We start from the raw sequence: 18743 nt of genomic DNA, 5'->3' as shown, positions 1-18743 counted from the left end.
TCATTTGACATCTTTACCAACTTTCATATGTGAAATATATTTCCTATAAATTCAGTTTAATACTAATTTTGTAAGTTTTATATGTTCTGTGAATGTAAAAATGACCTAATAGAAATCCATGTCTTTTTAATTTCTGTGTATGGACTAAACTAACTTATCAATTGAAGCTGAAATACTGTGTTAATTAGTTCTTCCATGGATTTTCTTTGTACACAAAGAAAGATATATCACAGTTTTAACTTGAGCTGGATAAATTGTTTACTATTGAAAACAAATGTTTTAATTTAAAACCTGAATGTAGTTATACTGTTTTTTATGAGTAGATATTTTACAACAAATTCTAAATTTATCACATCTCAAAGCCAAATATGAATACCTATAAAGCACTAATAGTGCATTCCATGTCATTTTCAGTTGTCAGTCTGTGTCAAGTAGAAAAGTTATTATGTCATTTTTAGTAACTGAGTGAATTTTATGTTAACTGAGGTTAAATTTGTCGAGTGTTCTGTTTGAAGAGCACTTAACAAGGCACAGTCATATCTTCATAACTTCTCTGGCTTTCTTAATGAAACAACTTGAAATTAAATCTCCTCTTTCAAGATTCAATAATATATAACTAACTGCTTTTTATATATATATTTTGATGTGGCAGAAACACCATAGATGCACAGTTTCATGCAGCTTATAACAGTAGCTTTGTAGGTGTTTGAAACTTTATAAGCACAAAGATTACAAAACAATTTTCAGTGAGTTGTATTGGATAACTTCATATACTATTTAAAACTATTTTATTACTACTTAGAAACAAACAAAAATATATTTGGGCAAACAGTACTTAAAGTTACCTGATTTTGAGTACGAGTGGGTTCACTATATTCTACTTATTAAAATAAACAAGTATTTACAGAAATTGAAAATTTGAGAGGTGGAAGAGCAGTAAATAATATATCTGGCTCAGTGACTATATATGTGTACATTAGGGACACTTATCATTATAGCCAATTCTATATGTATCTAGTTATTGATGCACAATACAATATGCATCTAGATACAGAAGTTTTAGCATTGTTTGTAACAGTGTTTGCTAGCCTTGTCTATAATTTATCACTTATATTCCTGACATTGCTGTATTTAATTTCTTCACACTTTACAGTGCTTTTCAAATTCTCAGGTTTGATCAACTAAGTAGCAACTGGCGAGAGAAGTAAAATTAAAAAAGTCAATATCTGTCTATCTATTTTGTTATTGTTAATTTATGTTACTTTGCATGCATATTTTGATAAAACAAATGAACACAACATGTAGTGCTCAATATTTATTTTCCTTTATTAAATCATTAATTTTAGTAAAAACATTTTATTAGAAATTCTGATCTTTTTCTGTACAAAAGACTTACAATGTTTACTGAAAGCTTGTCAAATTTCATGAAGATACATAAATTGTATCACAGCAAATGATGTATCAATCCAATCGTATCACTGCTTCATGACAGGATACTTATATTGCTGTATTGCCACACCTTTAATACATATATACACAACAGTGAGCTGATGGATTATGTTAACCATACTGTGGTATATTCAAACTGCTCATTTAGCCTGTGTTTTGAGTCCACATCAATACCAAAATAAGTTGTGGCCAAAGGAATTGATACCTTTAACTAAATACTCCATAATTCAAAGCAATTGTAAGCACAAATATTTATTAATCTTTAATTGCTTTTAAATAAAGTAAGAAAGAAACATACTGTAGTTGTGTAAGAAACTAAGATATCTCAAGAACCACTGAAATTGAAATAAAGATATTTGTGCATGTCAAAAGTATTGGCACCCATGTGTCAGTATGTCATATGTTTCTTCCTTTTGCCTTTATCACAGCTTCTAAATGTTTTAGGTAGTTATTATTACATTTTGTTTATGATACAAAAATCTTCCTTTATTCCTTCCTTTTGCCTTTATCACAGCTTCTAAATGTTTTAGGTAGTTATTATTACATTTTGTTTATGAAATTTGAAACCACTGTGTTTTGAATACTTCCTTTTCTTGAGGTAAATTCAATACATTGTGTTTGGTCAAATCTGTTTTCAGATCAGTTCAAAGCATTTTGATCAGATTGAAAGTCAGTACTAAACTTTTATTTTCCATTTTTTGATGAAAACTTTTGTGTTTATAAGTATTTGTACACTTCTTTCCTCTACTGTTATGGTAGATTTTGTCAGACCTTTCTTTAAATCCTTTCTTATATGTTATAGTCTTAACATTTCTGAAACATCCACTTTCTTCAGTCATTTCAGTTAAATTATTCTTCTGATACTTCTTAGTGATTATTTTGATTGTTAGTTTTGGTGTTACTGATTTATTTGACAGTTAATTTTCTGATTCCATTTCCTTTGCTCACTAACAAAGGTTTGTATCATATGTGGATCCACCTTCTTTGTTTTGACCATTAAGTGCTAAGAACATAAACTGCTTTCCTTCAGTTGATGTTAGAAATAATTATATGTGTCATGGTATGGGTAATGATATTATAATGTAGCTACATTGTTAAGTAGTGGTGTATAATTTATGAATTGTGTTTTAACTTGCTCAGTTAAGACAAATCTTAACTTGCATTGTCTTTAAAATGTGAAGCTGCAGAAACATTTGACATTCATTTCAGTTTTGGTGTTTTGTTTTTTAAATTTTAGTTTTTGCATGACTATAACTTTTTTTATTTTGTTTAAAAGCAGTTAAAGAACAGTAAATGTTAGCACTAACAGTTATGTCCAGTTATAATTAAGGGTACCAATACTGTTGTCTACAACTGTAATATACTGTTTAACAATATTTTTAAGCAATTACTTCGATTTTTGTTACATGGAAAGGAATTTCAACCAACCTACACATGTATAAAAGGAATCCAGCATAAACTTCCTAAAAGGTTTTTTTCTTTCTCATGTTTATTGCTAAAAAATTATGTTTGTAAATTACAGTATTAAAAACAAATGTTTAACCTATGACATACTAGATTATGTTCTTTTTACATAACATTGGTTAGTTGATATTATATATTTCTGTATACAGTTTTTATTATATTATTTATTCATTATCATTTCTTTAAGTTTAGTTACTTGCTTCTGATATATAACAGATTTGAAGACTAGTATTTTAGCCTTTTTCTTTTTACTTTAAGCAGATGTTTTAATAGATTACACTCTGAAGAAACAATAAATTTGATAATAATACACATTTAGAGTAAGTAGCACAGATGCTCTACAGAATTGAAAATGTATCAATAATGCTGTCCATATCTGACATGCATGATAATTTCATGATTTAATGAGTGAATACATCAAGTATATTTGTTCATAATACTAGGTAATCAGCAGAGCTTGCCCATGCCTCCTAGACCATCAAGCCAGTCTGATGGCAGTGGTTGTAATAAAATGAATCCATTGACAATGGGTAGTCAAAGTAAGTTAATGACTTATTATGATGACCTAATAATAAAACTTATTAACAGGTGAATAACAACTATTAAAGCAGGATAGTTTGGATAATTCTCACAGTGCAGTATTACTTAAAGTAACCACATAAACTTAATCAATAATAAGAGAAGTTAGTACTTTAATATCATAACTTAACAACAACATTTGTATACAAAAAGTTCTAATGTGTTAATGTTAGTGTACAGTTATAACTTTTCAAATAACTTTGAAATTACTGGTGTTCTGTACCTTGTTCATTAAATATTTATGTAAGCACAAGCAAGGAAGCAGAAGAGCACTCCTGTTAACATAGGTATCTTCTATACAAACCACTTAATAGTATTTGCATTAAAATATTCATTGAATACAAGTTTAACTTCAAATCAACAGTATCAGTAAGATCTTTCTAGTTTTCCAGAAGTTTATGACTAATGCAGAAGTTATTCTGCTAAAGAAAAAATCAGGATTTGAAATTCTGATTCCAAAATTTATTGTTATAATGGGCACTTTCAACCATTCAGACAGACTTTTCATATGCAGTCTGTCCAATGACCCAAATCACCTCAGTTTTTGCTGCACTCCAAAATAAACAAATTGAATGTATTAAACACTTGTTTTTAATTGTTAATAACTCTTTTTACAAACATTTTTCTGTTTTTAGCTTAGAAAATTAAAAACGAGTTAAACACACAAAGACTTTGACACATACAGTTTTAATAGTAGTTTAATTTTTAATTTAGTTTTTGTTCTGTGAAGTTTGCTAATACATATATATTTATTTCTTTTCAAGGTAATTATCCTCGACCTCTAAACTCTTTGGGTATGACTGGTTATGGTGGTCCAAGCAAAAATAGCTGTCCACCAAGTGCTCCTGGTGCAGTTGGACAACCTGGTGCTTCTAATATGACAAGAGTGGTAAATCATGCACTAGTGCTTCAGAATTTTGGAGTGTCACCTGGTAGTGGGTATGTAAATTCACAATATAGCAGTGGGCCTCCTCAACAGGGATATGCTGCAAACAACATGATGCCTCCACCAAATCAATACCGTAAGAGTTCTGGTGCACCTGTTGGAACAGGACCTCAGGCAGCTGCCCAAGCTGCCATGATAGCTGCAGCGAACACAGTTAATTCACGGCCACCTGCAGTGCACGTACGTCAACATGTTCATCAAAAGATGTATGGAAATTCTGCATATAGCAATATGCATTCACCTCAGCATCAACAGCCACATCAAGGGATTCCAGCATCCATGGCTCTGCTCTCAACTAGCAGCACCCTAGTTTCTCAGACTTCTCCCCATCAAATGGTACCCTCACCATCATCAGGAAATTGCAGCTCAACTTCTGTTCTTGGACTTAACATTCCAAACAATCAAGAAATGTCTAGTGTAGGACCTGTTGCTTCTTCTGGTACACCAGCCTCTCAGTCTTTAATTAGAAACCAAATTTCTCCTATGTCTCCAGCAATTGCTGTAATGAATGGTACAAATAGTTCCTCTCCTGGTGGTGCTGGTGGGTTTAATCAGTCATTATCGCCATGTGTTGGTAATAATATAACTAATTAATTTTGTAACCTTTTCATAATGCTTAGAAATCACAAATACAGTTATATCGTGTGTTCTGTTTGTGAAAGTTTAGTGTATCTTTCTCTCAGGTGATTCATAAATACTTCTGTACAGTGGAATATGAGTTTCAATAACTGTTTTTCCTATTTTTGCTGTGTGATCAGTTGTTTTGTAATTTATGGTTTTATTATAGTTATTCATTTTTAATTATTAGAATACCAGATATTTACCTGTAAAGCATATTTCTTGTCTTTAGTTGGAACTAAACTTTTAAAAAATGCATAAACAAAACTTTGTAGTAGTAAGAGACAAATATCTATCCAGAGTTACTTAGCAGGTTAACACAAAAATTATCTAGTAAAACATTTACACCAATAATATCTTCCTGAGACCACCATCCAAAGCATATTTCTTTTGTATAGCATCTTGCATCATAAAGAGTGTTACTCTTGCATTAATCATTTTTATAATGAGTCAAAATAATTATGAAAAACTGGCATCACCTGATATTTGAACACTAAAATTCTATTCACTTATTTATTTACATTCCATTTTATCAACAGATCTAAAAATTATAAAATGTCTTAACCACTGATGAGCAAATAAAATACAGATTGTTTTTATTATTGAAAAAATGAAAGAACAAAAGAATTAAAGTACCATGAAACTGTCTTCAATTTCATATTAAACTTAAATATTGGATTTCTAATACTCTGTGAGTAAATACAAATTTGGACTCAATTAAAAGAAGCTAGTGCATTGTTTTTCCACTTTTTAAGCATTCAGAGTAAGTATAAGAAAAGTGTTCATTAGTTATTGTTTTATTTTTCAACTCAAATTTGTAATATTATCAGTTACATTTTGTAGGTTATTATACATACTGAAAGAAACAACTCATGTAAAGTATATTTTATATTATAACACAAAATTTAAAGAGAACAATGGACCTATTGATCATATTAGGTCATCCCATCTACTAAATTAAACTTCAATAAACTTAAAACAAGCATTTTATCATTGAAATGTTTATCAAGCCTTACCTTGAACTCCCTTAAATTTTCTGCATGTACCACAACACACCTGAAGGTAAACCATCAGGAAAGCCAAAATTACCTTTTAGCTGAGAATGACTCCACCCTTGACAGAACTTACAAATGTATTTCCTAGTCTAGGTTCTAGGACAGTGAGGTACTCAAAATTTTGTTCCCAGACATTTTGTTATTGGTCAGCTTGCTGCTGTTATTTTTGTTTCTAGGGTATTTTGTTATCATGCCATTTCATCACTTGTTTCAGCTATGTATAAATGTGTTATTATGGCTCAACAACTATTCAAGGCAGTGACTGGCTTACAGGCTTGTGACTTAGCAAATAAATTCCACTTTCTTTGTGAAATTGCTCATGGTCTGAATCATTCTTAAGAAGTTCAAATTTTTTGTCTTTTTAAATGTTTTACAACATAAGAGCCTATCTTATTTTGAAGGAGTATTTCTCTAATAAACTAATGTTTTATGACATTTTACTAAGAAATGTGTGTCTAATGAACTAATGCTGATAAAATATTATTTTTGTTTTATGATCTTAAATAAGATTTGTAAAGTAAAATAAGGTATAAAATTATCAGGTAGCAAAATGACCTGATAGAAGAATACCCTGGTAATGAAAAGACTGGTAGCAAAATGTGTGTGAATGAAATATTCAGTAGTAAACTGTTTGGCTACCCCTTATCTAATATTTTCACCATTGAGTATGAAAATGATGATGTATCAACACTCTCAGTATATGATCATCCTTCATATGACAACATTTCCATCCCAGGTATCATTTTAGTAGTATTCCTCTGAATCCTTTCCAACATTTCAATGTTTTCTAAGGTGAGGGTCCCAAGACAGAACACAATGTTTCACATGTGGTCTAAGAAATGATATTTTTTACCTTCCAGCTACAACCTCTACTGTAGTTACCCAAAGCATCAGCAGCCCTGTTACATCAACTACCATCATTGTGTCTGGAACAGCAGTTATTCCAACAGAAGGAGGACAACACCCACATCAAGTAGCATCATCCATGATGTCACAACACCACCAGTCATCTGGTAGATGTCCATTTGGTGCCAATCCTCCACCCATTTTAGATGAAGGAAGTCAAGCATCTAATGCATCTGGGTCATCCTCCTTACCAGAAGAAAGAGGTGAAACACCAAAACCTAATAATAAAACAGCTATTTCTCATCCTACTACTCCAAATCCTCTTTCGTCACCCAATACAACTCCTATGTCTTCTTTTCAAGATGATTTTGAAGGAGTGCCAAGTCCAGGTTGGCCAAAAACACCCTCCAGCCCTGTAAGTGAATTAATTATTAGTTTTTTTTTGTTCTTTACTTAGAACTTCTAGACAAATTAAATAAGGAAAGAGAAAGCTTATGTAATTAATAAATTTAGAAGTTGATAATGTTTTAATGGTATGTTACAATCATATGAGTGCTTGTGTTGAATATGTTTTGTTTCTTATCAAAGCTGACAAATTTTTGGCATTATTCTTTACACGTTTTTATAAAACCTCTACAATTTCAACTCTCACATTATTTCTGTCAGTGCAATTTAAAAATCATATGCAAAAATAAATTGTTCTTTTGATTTCATTAGTCATTATGAAACCTTATCTTCAAATGGATGGAAAATTAAGAGAACTATTAATAAATTAATTGGAAAATCTATTGGTTGTTCTTGTAAATAAAAAATACAAGAATATCAAAAGCTTTAAAAAGTATTTCATATTTTTTGATGAAATAGTGTGATTCAAAATAAAGAATTTTATGTTTGTATAAATTTATTAGTATATTTTAATAAGAGGGAATGAACCTTTCTGGTAAGTTATTGTGATAATTTTCTATTTTTATTATAATCTTTTTATTGAGAAGTATTTTGTTATTTCTTGATTTTATAATATAAAAGCTAAGTACATTTATACTAGAAGTAAATGTATGTAGCAATTTAAAACAAGTGGGGAAATACTAAAATAGTACCTTTTTAACTTGTGCTTTTATCATGTTAAAATATTGTTACTGTTTCCTTCAATAAAGAAGCGTTTAACATACTGCTTTACATTATCAAGCAGAGTAATGTAAGTGCTTTCTAAATGAACTTAACAGCTTACAAGTTCATTCTGTAGTAGGGCATTATGTTTAATAACTAAAAGTGTTTACATTTGATATGGGTTTTATGAATAGTGATAATTAAGTACTGAACTATTCTAAAAGAATTTAATATACTAGACAGAAACAATATATTCATAATGCTTCAAAGAACTTTTTCTTCAGAAAAAACAGTTTACTTTGTTAAACAATGCAATGTTTTATTTCAAAGTTTCTTAATCTTACAGACTGTATTTAATCCTCATTGAATACATGTGTAATTTTGCATTGTTAAAAACCAAAGAAGTTATTGGTGTGTAAAATTGTTTTGTAGCCACTGAACTGACATTGTTAAAATCCAAGGAAGTTATTGGTGTGTAAAATTGTTTTGTAGCCACTGAATTGACATTGTTAAAAACCAAGGAAGTTATTGGTGTGTAAAATTGTTTTGTAGCCACTGAACTGACATTGTTAAAAACCAAGGAAGTTATTGGTGTGTAAAATTGTTTTGTAACCACTGAACTGACATTGCTTGATAATGCAATCATATTCAATTGAGTTTTATGAAAAAAAAATATATTCAGTACTTCAGTTTTTATTTATACTTTTATTTACTTAAACTATCAGTTTCAAAGGAAATCCTGAAGAATATTTACATGACTTACAACTTGTTAGAAACAAAATAAAGGTTTGTTAAAAACGTCCATGTCAGAGACTGTTTTGTTTAATTTAATGACATTAAGGTGAAACTTTTTTTAAAACACAAGTTATTATTCCAAAAATTGACATGTTATTTTTCCACAGGTTGTAAACAGCCACGGATATGAATATAATATAAAGGTATTGGTTGTATTTAGCTCTTTATAACAGTATATTAAACAACCATTTTCTCTCAGGCTTTTATAATTGACATTTGAGCATGATTTGGTGTTTTTTTTTTGTTGTTTTTTTTATCTTGGCATGTAAGGACCTACCTGTCTAATTTTAAAAGATTGTTAAATAATATTGGATTGGAAAATAATTACATTCTTTTGTTTAATTATATGAAATATTTTCAATTAATGTGTATTTAGTAGAGCTTTGGTTTTTTTTTCCTTGCATCAGTGGTTTTACAAAAAGTACAAATATTTTGCAAGTTTTGACTTGTTATCATACTGACTGCAGATAACTTTGCATTTAAATAAATGGTAGCTTATATATATATTTCTTTTATAATAAATTATCATTTTGTATTTCTGTATTACATATGCAGATTATTCAACTTTATGAAATACAGTCCAAATACAGTGAAAATGTATATTTGAGCACTGCTTTAAAAATTTGTCTAACAATAAGAGTTATAGTAATTATACTTGTTTTTAATTGTAGAAATGTAAAATGGTGAATATTTCACATGCAAATAAGATACACACACTTACTGTATTATTGTATTACATAAAGCAAAACACTCAGCCAATTTTTAGAAAATAAGTGATTTTTACCAATAATAAATCTTAGTTTACACATATACATTTGAAGAGTTACTTTCTAAATGTTTGTTTAAATTGTATAATATGTAATTATTTATTTTTAACCAATAATTTTAAATATAAATGTAATGTGTAGAACTAAGTGTTTGTTGACAGTAATGAAAGAAAAATGCACAAAAACTTGAGATATATTAGTTATTACAAATAAACATACATATTAAGTGTTTGTATAATGTACTGAAATTTCACTGTGAGCTATGAATGTGCACCTAAAGCATCCCCTTAACATTTTTAATATATACCAAAATTTTATGTAGTTTAATATAGTTTGCTTTTAATACATTTTTGATGGTTTGGTTTTATTTAATTTTCAGAGACCTGATGGTCTACTAAAACTCTATGATATATCAGATGAGTCTGAGCGGCATGCCTTTCTAGATAAACTAATTATGTTCAATGAGGAACGAGGAACTCCACTTTCCCTGTGTCCCACAATTAGCAAACAACCTCTGGACTTGTATCGACTCTATATCACTGTGAAAACAAAGGGAGGCTTTTTTGATGTAAGAATAAAACTAATTTTTTCAAGAATTTTTAAAATAATTAAAAGTTACTTTACATTTTCTTTATTTATTTCACTAAAGTCTTTATAAATAAATTTTTAGAGGTTTAAAGGTTAAAAGTTTTAAAGTAGAAAATAGATTAAACTATAAAAGGATTTAATCATTGAAAATATGTCAAAGCAGAGGTAAAAGTTGAATTTAATCAAACTGAAAATATAAATTTATCCGAAAACATATTGTATATATGTGGAATTAAAGAAAAACTTGGCAGTTTTTGCAAGTTGCAGCTGTAGGTAATTTTATTAACCTGGATTTACTGCTTTAAAGTGCAAATAAATTAAAACTATTTTGAAGTTTAAATGCATCAGACATGGTTTATAATTTTATTATAATAACATTCTTAAGTACAATTGCTTGGAAACAGCAGTCATAACATTTCAGATAGTTAGATGAAATATTAATTTACCAACAGTATTTAAATTTGGGGATAAATCTGGTTTGCAATTTCTTTTCAGCATGTTTCTTTTAGTGACATTTGCATATGTATGGTTTCAAATAAAGGCAACAAATACTGTAGTTTAATTGACTTTTAAAGTTAGAGTTTGACATAAAAAATGACTGGAATTAAAAGTTAATGATATGACAGGAAATATTTTAAATGTTTTTCTCTTAATTGGCTAAAAATGGGTGCAGTGTATTGTGTAAGCCAATAAAGACTGTTGTGCAAGAATATTCCCTCAGTACCATCTTAATTATATAACGTAAGTAAAATAATATACTAATTTATAACATTAATAACATAAAACTATGTTTTTGATTGTTTTGTGTAATATTGTGTTGGAGTGTGGGGTAGGGGATAGCATTTAGTTGTTGACTTTAAGTGAGCCATTTAGATTGCTTCATCTGCTTTGTTCACAGAGTTGTCTCTCACCAGTTGCAACTTCCTATCAGGTATATCTCTGAATCATAAATGTGTTAGTTTTATTGGTATTACAACAATCTCATACAAGTTGGGGCTGAGTATCATCTCACAAGTTAAAATTTTGATAGTAGGGTCAAATGGCCAGTGGGACAGCTGCATCAGTTGGCAAACCTATAAGTATGCCACTTTGTGAGTGTAGTTGTAACAAGGACATATAACAGCTGAAGCTATTGTATTTAAATTTCATTGCTCTATATTTTTGCATATTTTGTTCTTTCATACAGGTAACAAAATCTAAACACTGGAAAGATGTTGCAGGATGTGTAGGAATTGGAGCTTCTTCAAGTGCAGCATACACTCTTCGGAAACAGTACATCAAGCATTTATTGCCATTTGAATGTAAATTTGACCGAGGTGGTGTAGATCCACAGCCAGTTGTACAGCAAGCTGAATTAGCATCTAGGAAGAAAAACAAAAGTTCTTCTTTAGCCTCTAGTGAGTTTTTGGTTGTAATTTCTGATTTTTCAGACAAAGCCATTTATTTCATCCACAATGTTGGGCATCTAAAGAATATGAATAGTTCAAAACATAGCTCCTGATGTTATTTAGTGGGATGAAAAAATTCATTATTTATACACTAAAACCATCTGAATATTTTAACAGTTAAAAAAAAATAGTGGCTTAAATATTTTTCTTGGGCCCTGAATAAAATGGCAGTTGGCCATGAACCTACTAGATTTATTGTTAACCTCTATTACAGAAAAAGTGAAAATTGGGGAACACCTGAATGTAAGTGATCATTGCTGTATCAGGTTTGATGTTTTGCTGCATATGGAGATCAAGAATAATAATACTTTGGTTACAGATTTAAAGAAAGGAAATTTTGAAGGGATGCAACAGGATAGATTGTGAAATGGTCAACTTAGTTTTTTTGGAGACTGATCATACATATAACATTTTTATGGATAAATTTCTAAATGTTCAAAGTAAACATACTCCTAGAAAGAAAAGAGTGTCTGCAAATAGAATGTTAGGTTGGCTTACAAAGGGTATAAAAGAAAAAAGTAAAGAAAAGCATCATATATTCTAGAATATTAGATTGACTGGTATGACAGGACACTTAGAAGATTATAGATCAATAAAGTTGTTTAAACAGGGAATTAGGACATTAAAAAAGATTTATGAAATAAGGTTGATTGAAAGTGTAATAATTAATAGTAAGGACTTCTTTAAGTACATTAACTATAAATAATATGTTTCAATGGGAGATGAAGGAAGACTTGTATCTAATGATTATGAGATTCTGGATTATTAAATTCTGCTTTTTCTTCTTTTTTCATTAATGAAGATTTGAGCAGTGTTCTTCATCATGTATGGTTCATATGTGGAAACAAGGTCAAACAATACAATTACATTAATTCTGAATTTCTTAACAAAAATTGGAAGATTTTTAAAATGTATAAAAGGCTCCTAGGCTACATAATATTTCCCTAAGGGTTTATAAGGAAGTTAAGGATTAAATATGTGAGCCACTTGGTACTATTTTTTTAAGTCACTGAATAGTGGGCAGATGCCAAAGGATTAGAAGTTCACTGTTGTTACTCATCTTTTCAAAGGAAATAATAAAGATTGTCTCATTAATTGTAGGTCTATCAGTCTTACATCAGTTGTGGAAAATGTTGGGGAACATCTGATTAGAAAATGCTTTGCAAAGTCATTTAACAAAGTGTGTAATTTTATTGGATTGTCAACATGATTTCACTAAGGAAAAATCTTGCCTTACAAATCTTTTGATATTCTTTGAAATGGTTATTGCTTATGTAGGTGAGGGTAAGAGTGTAGATTTGGTATATCTGGATTTTCAGAATGCTGTTGATAAGGTGCTACATAACAGGCATATAAAACAAATTTTATCTATTGTTATGGTTGAGGGATAAGTTAGTAAATTGGAAGAAAGAGTGTCTCAGTGGAAAGAAAGCATGGGTCTTTATAAACTGAGTTCAGTCAAAGTGAATTAATATCACAAGTGGGGTACTTCAGGGCTCAGTCTCAGGTCTTTTGCTCTTTTTGATTTATATTAATGATATAGGTAAAGGAATGGTCAATAAATTACTTACATTTACTAATGATATTAAAATCTTGAGTATTGTGAGCTGTGAAGAGGTTACTACTGCTTTAAAAAAATGACAAAGTAAGGAAGGCAAATAGATATAAACTTTGACAAGGTAGAAGTCATCTTCAGTTAAGGTAGTTTTATTTTTCTAACAGTGTGGTTGACCTCTGGAGTGCGTTTCCTTTAACTGTTGTGGAGGCAGTAAATTTAAGCAAATTTAAGAGAAATCTTGATAACTATATGGATGATAAGGTCTGGTTTTATGGGTTTGTCGTTCTTCTTTGAGTCAGAGCATAGAACAGCTGAGATGGATCAACAGATCTGTTGTTTCCCTCAACATTGTCATATTAACTTTTTAGTATAATATTTCATTTATATTAAAATAAAGTAAGATAAAGCTAATACATTTAGTTATTTACAAGTAGGCATGTCTATATAACAGTAGGTAATGAATTTCCCTATTTTTTGCAATTGCTTTGCCTTGATAACTTGTGTTACTATAATGTATTACAGATGTCCAGGAACCTTTTCCACATTCTACTCCTAGTAGTCAATCCGTGGATGGTTACCTACCTGGAAACTATCTGGCATCGTACACTCATCCTGGACAAGGTACAAGTCCTAGTCCTATGTCCAACTCTGAGTTTTCTGCCCATGGACAAAACCAGCTTTTGGGATACCCTCAAGGCCCACCACCTTCTAACCATTTGTGTACAGTTCAGGAAGGTGGCATGCCTGTTCCTCCACCTGTAAACATGCCAGGTATTCAGTATCAGCATAGATCTATGCCTGACTCTTATGGTTACAGTCAGTCACCAGTAAATGCCATGGGACCAGTCTACCGTGGAGGTCAGTCAATAACTAGTGGAGGTTCTTATACCTATAACAGCAGCTCATCCCATGACCAGTTTCGTGAGCAGCCAAACATGAGTTCTTCTGAAGGGACCTACAGAAGTAGGAACATCATACAGGATAATTACAATTCATTTCCACCTAGTCATGCAGTTGGTCCTCAGGGTTCTCAGTACTCTTATCAAGGACCATATGAGAGAGAAAGGTAGTTTTTTAAATATTTTTAATAATATGAAAAACAAAGTACTTGCAAAACCAAATGTTGTGTTGAGTTAATAAACCTGGAAGAATTTTGCAAATGAAGCAAAATATGTAAAATAAACTAACATTAATATAGTATAGAATAGGTACATCAAACAAATACAACAATAAACATGCAATGCCAAAAAAGAATTTTTTTTTTTTTTTCGGGGGGTTGTGGCGGGAGTTAATTGCCATACCTACTTAATTTATTCATTTTGAATTAATTTTATGATTTTCCTTGTTGGTCAATCTTCTTCACACCTTTGTAATTTTATTTATTTCTGTGCTAAACAGAAACAGTAAACACGCAAAAAAAAGATAATGGGAAGCTAAAAATCTTTTCTTTTGGGGGTGGTGGTGGTGGTGGTGGAGGGAGTTAAAGTTGCCATACCTTCTCAATTTATCTATTTTGGATTAGTTTCTTGTGTTTTTTTTATGTTTTGCCTTGTTGGTCAGTTGTTTTCACATTTTTATAGTTTTATTTATTATTTCTGTGTTCATGTTGAAAAAAGATGTCTTTGATAATGGAGTAGTGAACAGTTAGAAGTACCTCATTTATTAGTTATTGGTGCTGTTGAGGAAATGAAACAAATATATATGCATCATTTGAAATAAGGGTGGAATTCCTTGTACCCTGGCTAAAATTATGGTTGTCCAGACAAATATCAATTAATATGTACCACAATTAAAGGTGAATATTTGTACTGTATTTTAATGAATATTTTGCCAATACTAAATTAAAACTTTTAGTTTATTTACATATACTAAAATAATTATTAACTGTTTGTCAGTCATCTCCTGCACCATTGTTTTGATATTGAGCAACTTGGAAGTTGTGACAAAGAAGCAATAAATGCTATTGGTTGAGAAAGTAAGAGAGGTAACATACATTGGTAAATGGATATGCTACAAAAAGAAGTTTATTATTGCATGTAAACTTCTGTTCAATATTCAAGCTATTATTTGTAATTATAGTTTTGTATTTCCTGTAGGAATTTAAAGTGGAATGTGAGTATTACAAAATGTTCATTAAACATGTTATTGATTACTTATTGCTCTTTCTAATCAATTTTACTTTCTTCATTGTCAAATTCTCTTTGATTCTTAAATCTTGTTCATTGTTGAAACTATGTACTATAGCTAAGGTCCTTTCATCAGCAGTTCCATCACACTCGTGATCTAGGTTTTTGGAGATGTTTGAAAAATTACCAACACTTAAGACTTCAGATCCACTAAAATCAGTATTGAACTTTAATTCATCAATGACAGAAAATGTTTATTGTTTTAAAAAAAAAATAGATATGGCAAATCATAATTATCACATCAGGTTTAACAAAAATCAGTATCAATATTCGTTTTTCAAAAATAGGTTGACTAACTAGGAAATTTTTTATAAGATGTTCTGGTTGTCCATGACAACAAATTATCATTATTTTGAATGCTGATATGTAACTGTTTAAAAAAATATTAATTTCTTTAATGCATTTTAAAAAATGTAATGAGGCATATAGTATTACAGACTTGAATTATGAAAATAATTAAGAATCACAATGCATCCATCATTTAGTAAGGTTGACCTCTTTATCATCCAATCACTGTTGTATTTGTTACTTGTATAACCATATATTAAAGGAGTAGACAGTTTTAGTGACATGACTAACATAAGATATATCTTTAAACTTTAAACTGGCTTGTAGTGCTCTTGTCTTCACATTACAGTATTCAAAGGGAATTGTTAAATATAGCAAACAAATTTGATCACAAGCTACACGTGGCTTATGAACCACAATTCCAACTTGTTTTAAACTGGGCGTATCAAATTCCCATCTGATTTCAGATTGTGGAAGGGAAAGTTGGGTTCTTAGTTACATGAATAGTTCTGTCTCTTTTGAGGATTTGGATATCCTTTTAATCTCCGATTCCTTCAGGTTTAGCACACATTCAGTCCCTTCAGTAATCACTACATGACTAATGAATCAGGAATTTCAATCCACTGGATCATCCAGTCTCCATCAGGATCTACTTACTGTTCACAGGCTATGGTTCAAGGTCCAGATCTGAGGAATGTTGTGATGATTTATTTCCATCATTTTCACAGTGGTCTCCTAACTTTCCCATTATGGGAGCATACATTTTTGTGACTTTTTTGTTTTTGAAATTTTGTTATTTCTCTTTGGGGCTCATTCACAATCTGTCATCCTTCTTGCTTGATATTTTCCTTAGGTAATACATTTCATAACAGGTCACCTGTCTCAGCCTAGTCAATTTATCTCAACTGAATTAATTCTCCATTGCAAGTTTTTCAGATGGTTTTGCTCTCAGTTTCAGTCTCCAGTGATCAGTGCATTTGTCACTCTTTGCAACTCAAATACAAAATTTTTGGTCCCCAGTACTTCATTCTCAGGGTTGGGTGATAGATGCATTCAGTCCAGATTGGATGGGATTGTACCACTGTGCCTTTCCTTAATTTGTATGTTATTTAGAGTCCTGGCTATGATTCAGTCCTCTACTTGAGAGTTGTTAGTATCCCAAGGCTGGCCCAACCATCGTTTCCTCTTATACAGTATCTTCAAGAGGGTTTACATCTGCCACTTCCCCTGTGGCTATCTCTGTTGAGGAAACTTTGATCCAACATTCCACACCCAAACTTTTCCAAGCTCATTTGGGTTTAACTTGTAAAGTTGACTTGTGTGTGCATAATGATGGGTTTGAATCTACTTCAGTCAAACATGCCCACAATATCATTTTTTAACTTGGTTCCAGCTTCATTTCCTGTGTTACACAGCTTTCTTCAATCATTTAAGAGTCCTTCCTTTCAAAATACCTTTTCATTTATTAACTGAGATATTAAGGGGTATTTCATGTTTTGCATCAATATACCTTTATGCCTTTATCCTCATGTACCATATATCACTTTTCCCTTAAGGGATAGATTTGTTGCTGCTGGTATGTGAATATCATAGGTTAGAATTGTTTATCACTCCATTTTGGTCCTCCTATACTCTAAGTCTTTTTTCCTAAGTCTCTGGCTGCCTGAGAAGGGGATACATCCTCCTCATCAGTTCTTTTCCTAGCTATTTCTCACCTGTATAACCAATGAAATACTGACCATATGTATGTCCTGATAGAGCCCTGAGGAAGTATGTGGCTTGCACTGACTTCTTTGTGGTGATGGTACTTAATTTTTATATTCTTCAGGATACTTTTGTTTCCTAAGATTTATCCTCAACTTACTTTCATCAAGTGGACTTTCAGATATCTGTGTTGCATATTCTAGACTGTTTACAGATAAGTAAACTTCTGAATCGCATCTCGTGAGGTTTGTCACGTTTCTGTGTATTTTCCTACCCATTTCAGTTATAATCAGAGGTATTACTGGTAATACATATTCAATTTAGGAAAATGTTAACTTTGACTACTTTTGATTTGTAAAATTTATTTGACAGAGTTTATTTTATAAGATATTCATTTTTGCAGGATTGGATAATCATACTTATAAATGACTTATGGATATTTAATTTTAAAATTATATATTTTTCTCTCAAGTTAAATACTTAATATTCTCATTAATTTATGTTTAGTTTCCAAGACATGCAGTTTCTGTAAAGAGTATGTTTTATTGTATCTAATTGCTTTTTCTGTTTTCATTTGCTCAGGACTTTAGACAATTACATTTGTGGAGTAAATATATTTTTTTAAATAATAAAAAATATTAATGTTATTATTATACTGATACTGTAAACTGTTATTGTTGATTTTTTTGGGGTTTCTCCAGGTATGAACATCAGCAACCTGCAGTACCTCAGCCATCATCCCAACCAGGAAATATGATGAGTCCTACTCAGAATGACCCCAGTTTATACCATTCATCAAGATATCACAATCACCAGTTGATGCCTCAAAATCAAGAAAATATGGGCATTCAATCAAGTAGCAATTACCAAGGCCAGGGGTCTTCAGGCTCAACTCCTTCTCAGACTCCATTTTCAACTTCTGGACTTAATGAAGGTCAGACTCTAAATCAAAGGCATTATGTACAAGGCCAGCAAGGATTGGACAATCAGTGTAACTACCAGGTTAGTCAGTACTTATTTCATTTGTGATTTCATAAAGTAAATTTTATATGTTCATGGTTGGACTTTCATTTTCATGCCTTTTAAATGAATTGGAATTGTAAAAGTACCACTCTCAAAGTTAAATTGAACTAAAGAACATTTAATATGTGTAATATAACAAAAACAATTTGTGTTTGTGTATATATATAGAACTTGTATAATCATTTATTTCTGATGGGTTCAATAATAGAATAGCTCATCCTGCTATTCAAAAATATTAAAATAGATGGTTTGACTCATTATGTTCCACACATCAAAATCACTACATATGTTTAGCTGTCATTTAATCATCAGTATGTTGAGA

At 30.7% G+C, this 18743-nt stretch overlaps 1 protein-coding gene across 4 annotated transcripts in view; it reads left to right on the top strand.

The window, feature by feature from the left end:
* Nucleotides 1-18743, top strand: part of LOC143258601 (trithorax group protein osa-like) — a 132958-nt gene that overhangs the window by 91423 nt on the left and 22792 nt on the right. For 2 of the 4 annotated variants that reach the window (XM_076517800.1, XM_076517797.1), the window contains exons 4-11: nucleotides 3357-3452; nucleotides 4257-5012; nucleotides 6972-7372; nucleotides 8967-9002; nucleotides 10006-10194; nucleotides 11401-11611; nucleotides 13743-14286; nucleotides 18100-18400. In XM_076517800.1, coding sequence (XP_076373915.1) covers nucleotides 3357-3452; nucleotides 4257-5012; nucleotides 6972-7372; nucleotides 8967-9002; nucleotides 10006-10194; nucleotides 11401-11611; nucleotides 13743-14286; nucleotides 18100-18400 — 2534 coding nt within the window. The remainder of the gene's footprint in view (nucleotides 1-3356; nucleotides 3453-4256; nucleotides 5013-6971; nucleotides 7373-8966; nucleotides 9003-10005; nucleotides 10195-11400; nucleotides 11612-13742; nucleotides 14287-18099; nucleotides 18401-18743) is intronic. The other 2 variants (XM_076517798.1, XM_076517799.1) reach the window with 2 other exon arrangements.

This window comes from Tachypleus tridentatus, chromosome 8 (genome assembly GCF_004210375.1).
Source record: "Tachypleus tridentatus isolate NWPU-2018 chromosome 8, ASM421037v1, whole genome shotgun sequence".
Lineage (NCBI taxonomy): Eukaryota > Metazoa > Arthropoda > Merostomata > Xiphosura > Limulidae > Tachypleus > Tachypleus tridentatus.
This window is presented reverse-complemented; position numbering and strand designations above follow the sequence as displayed.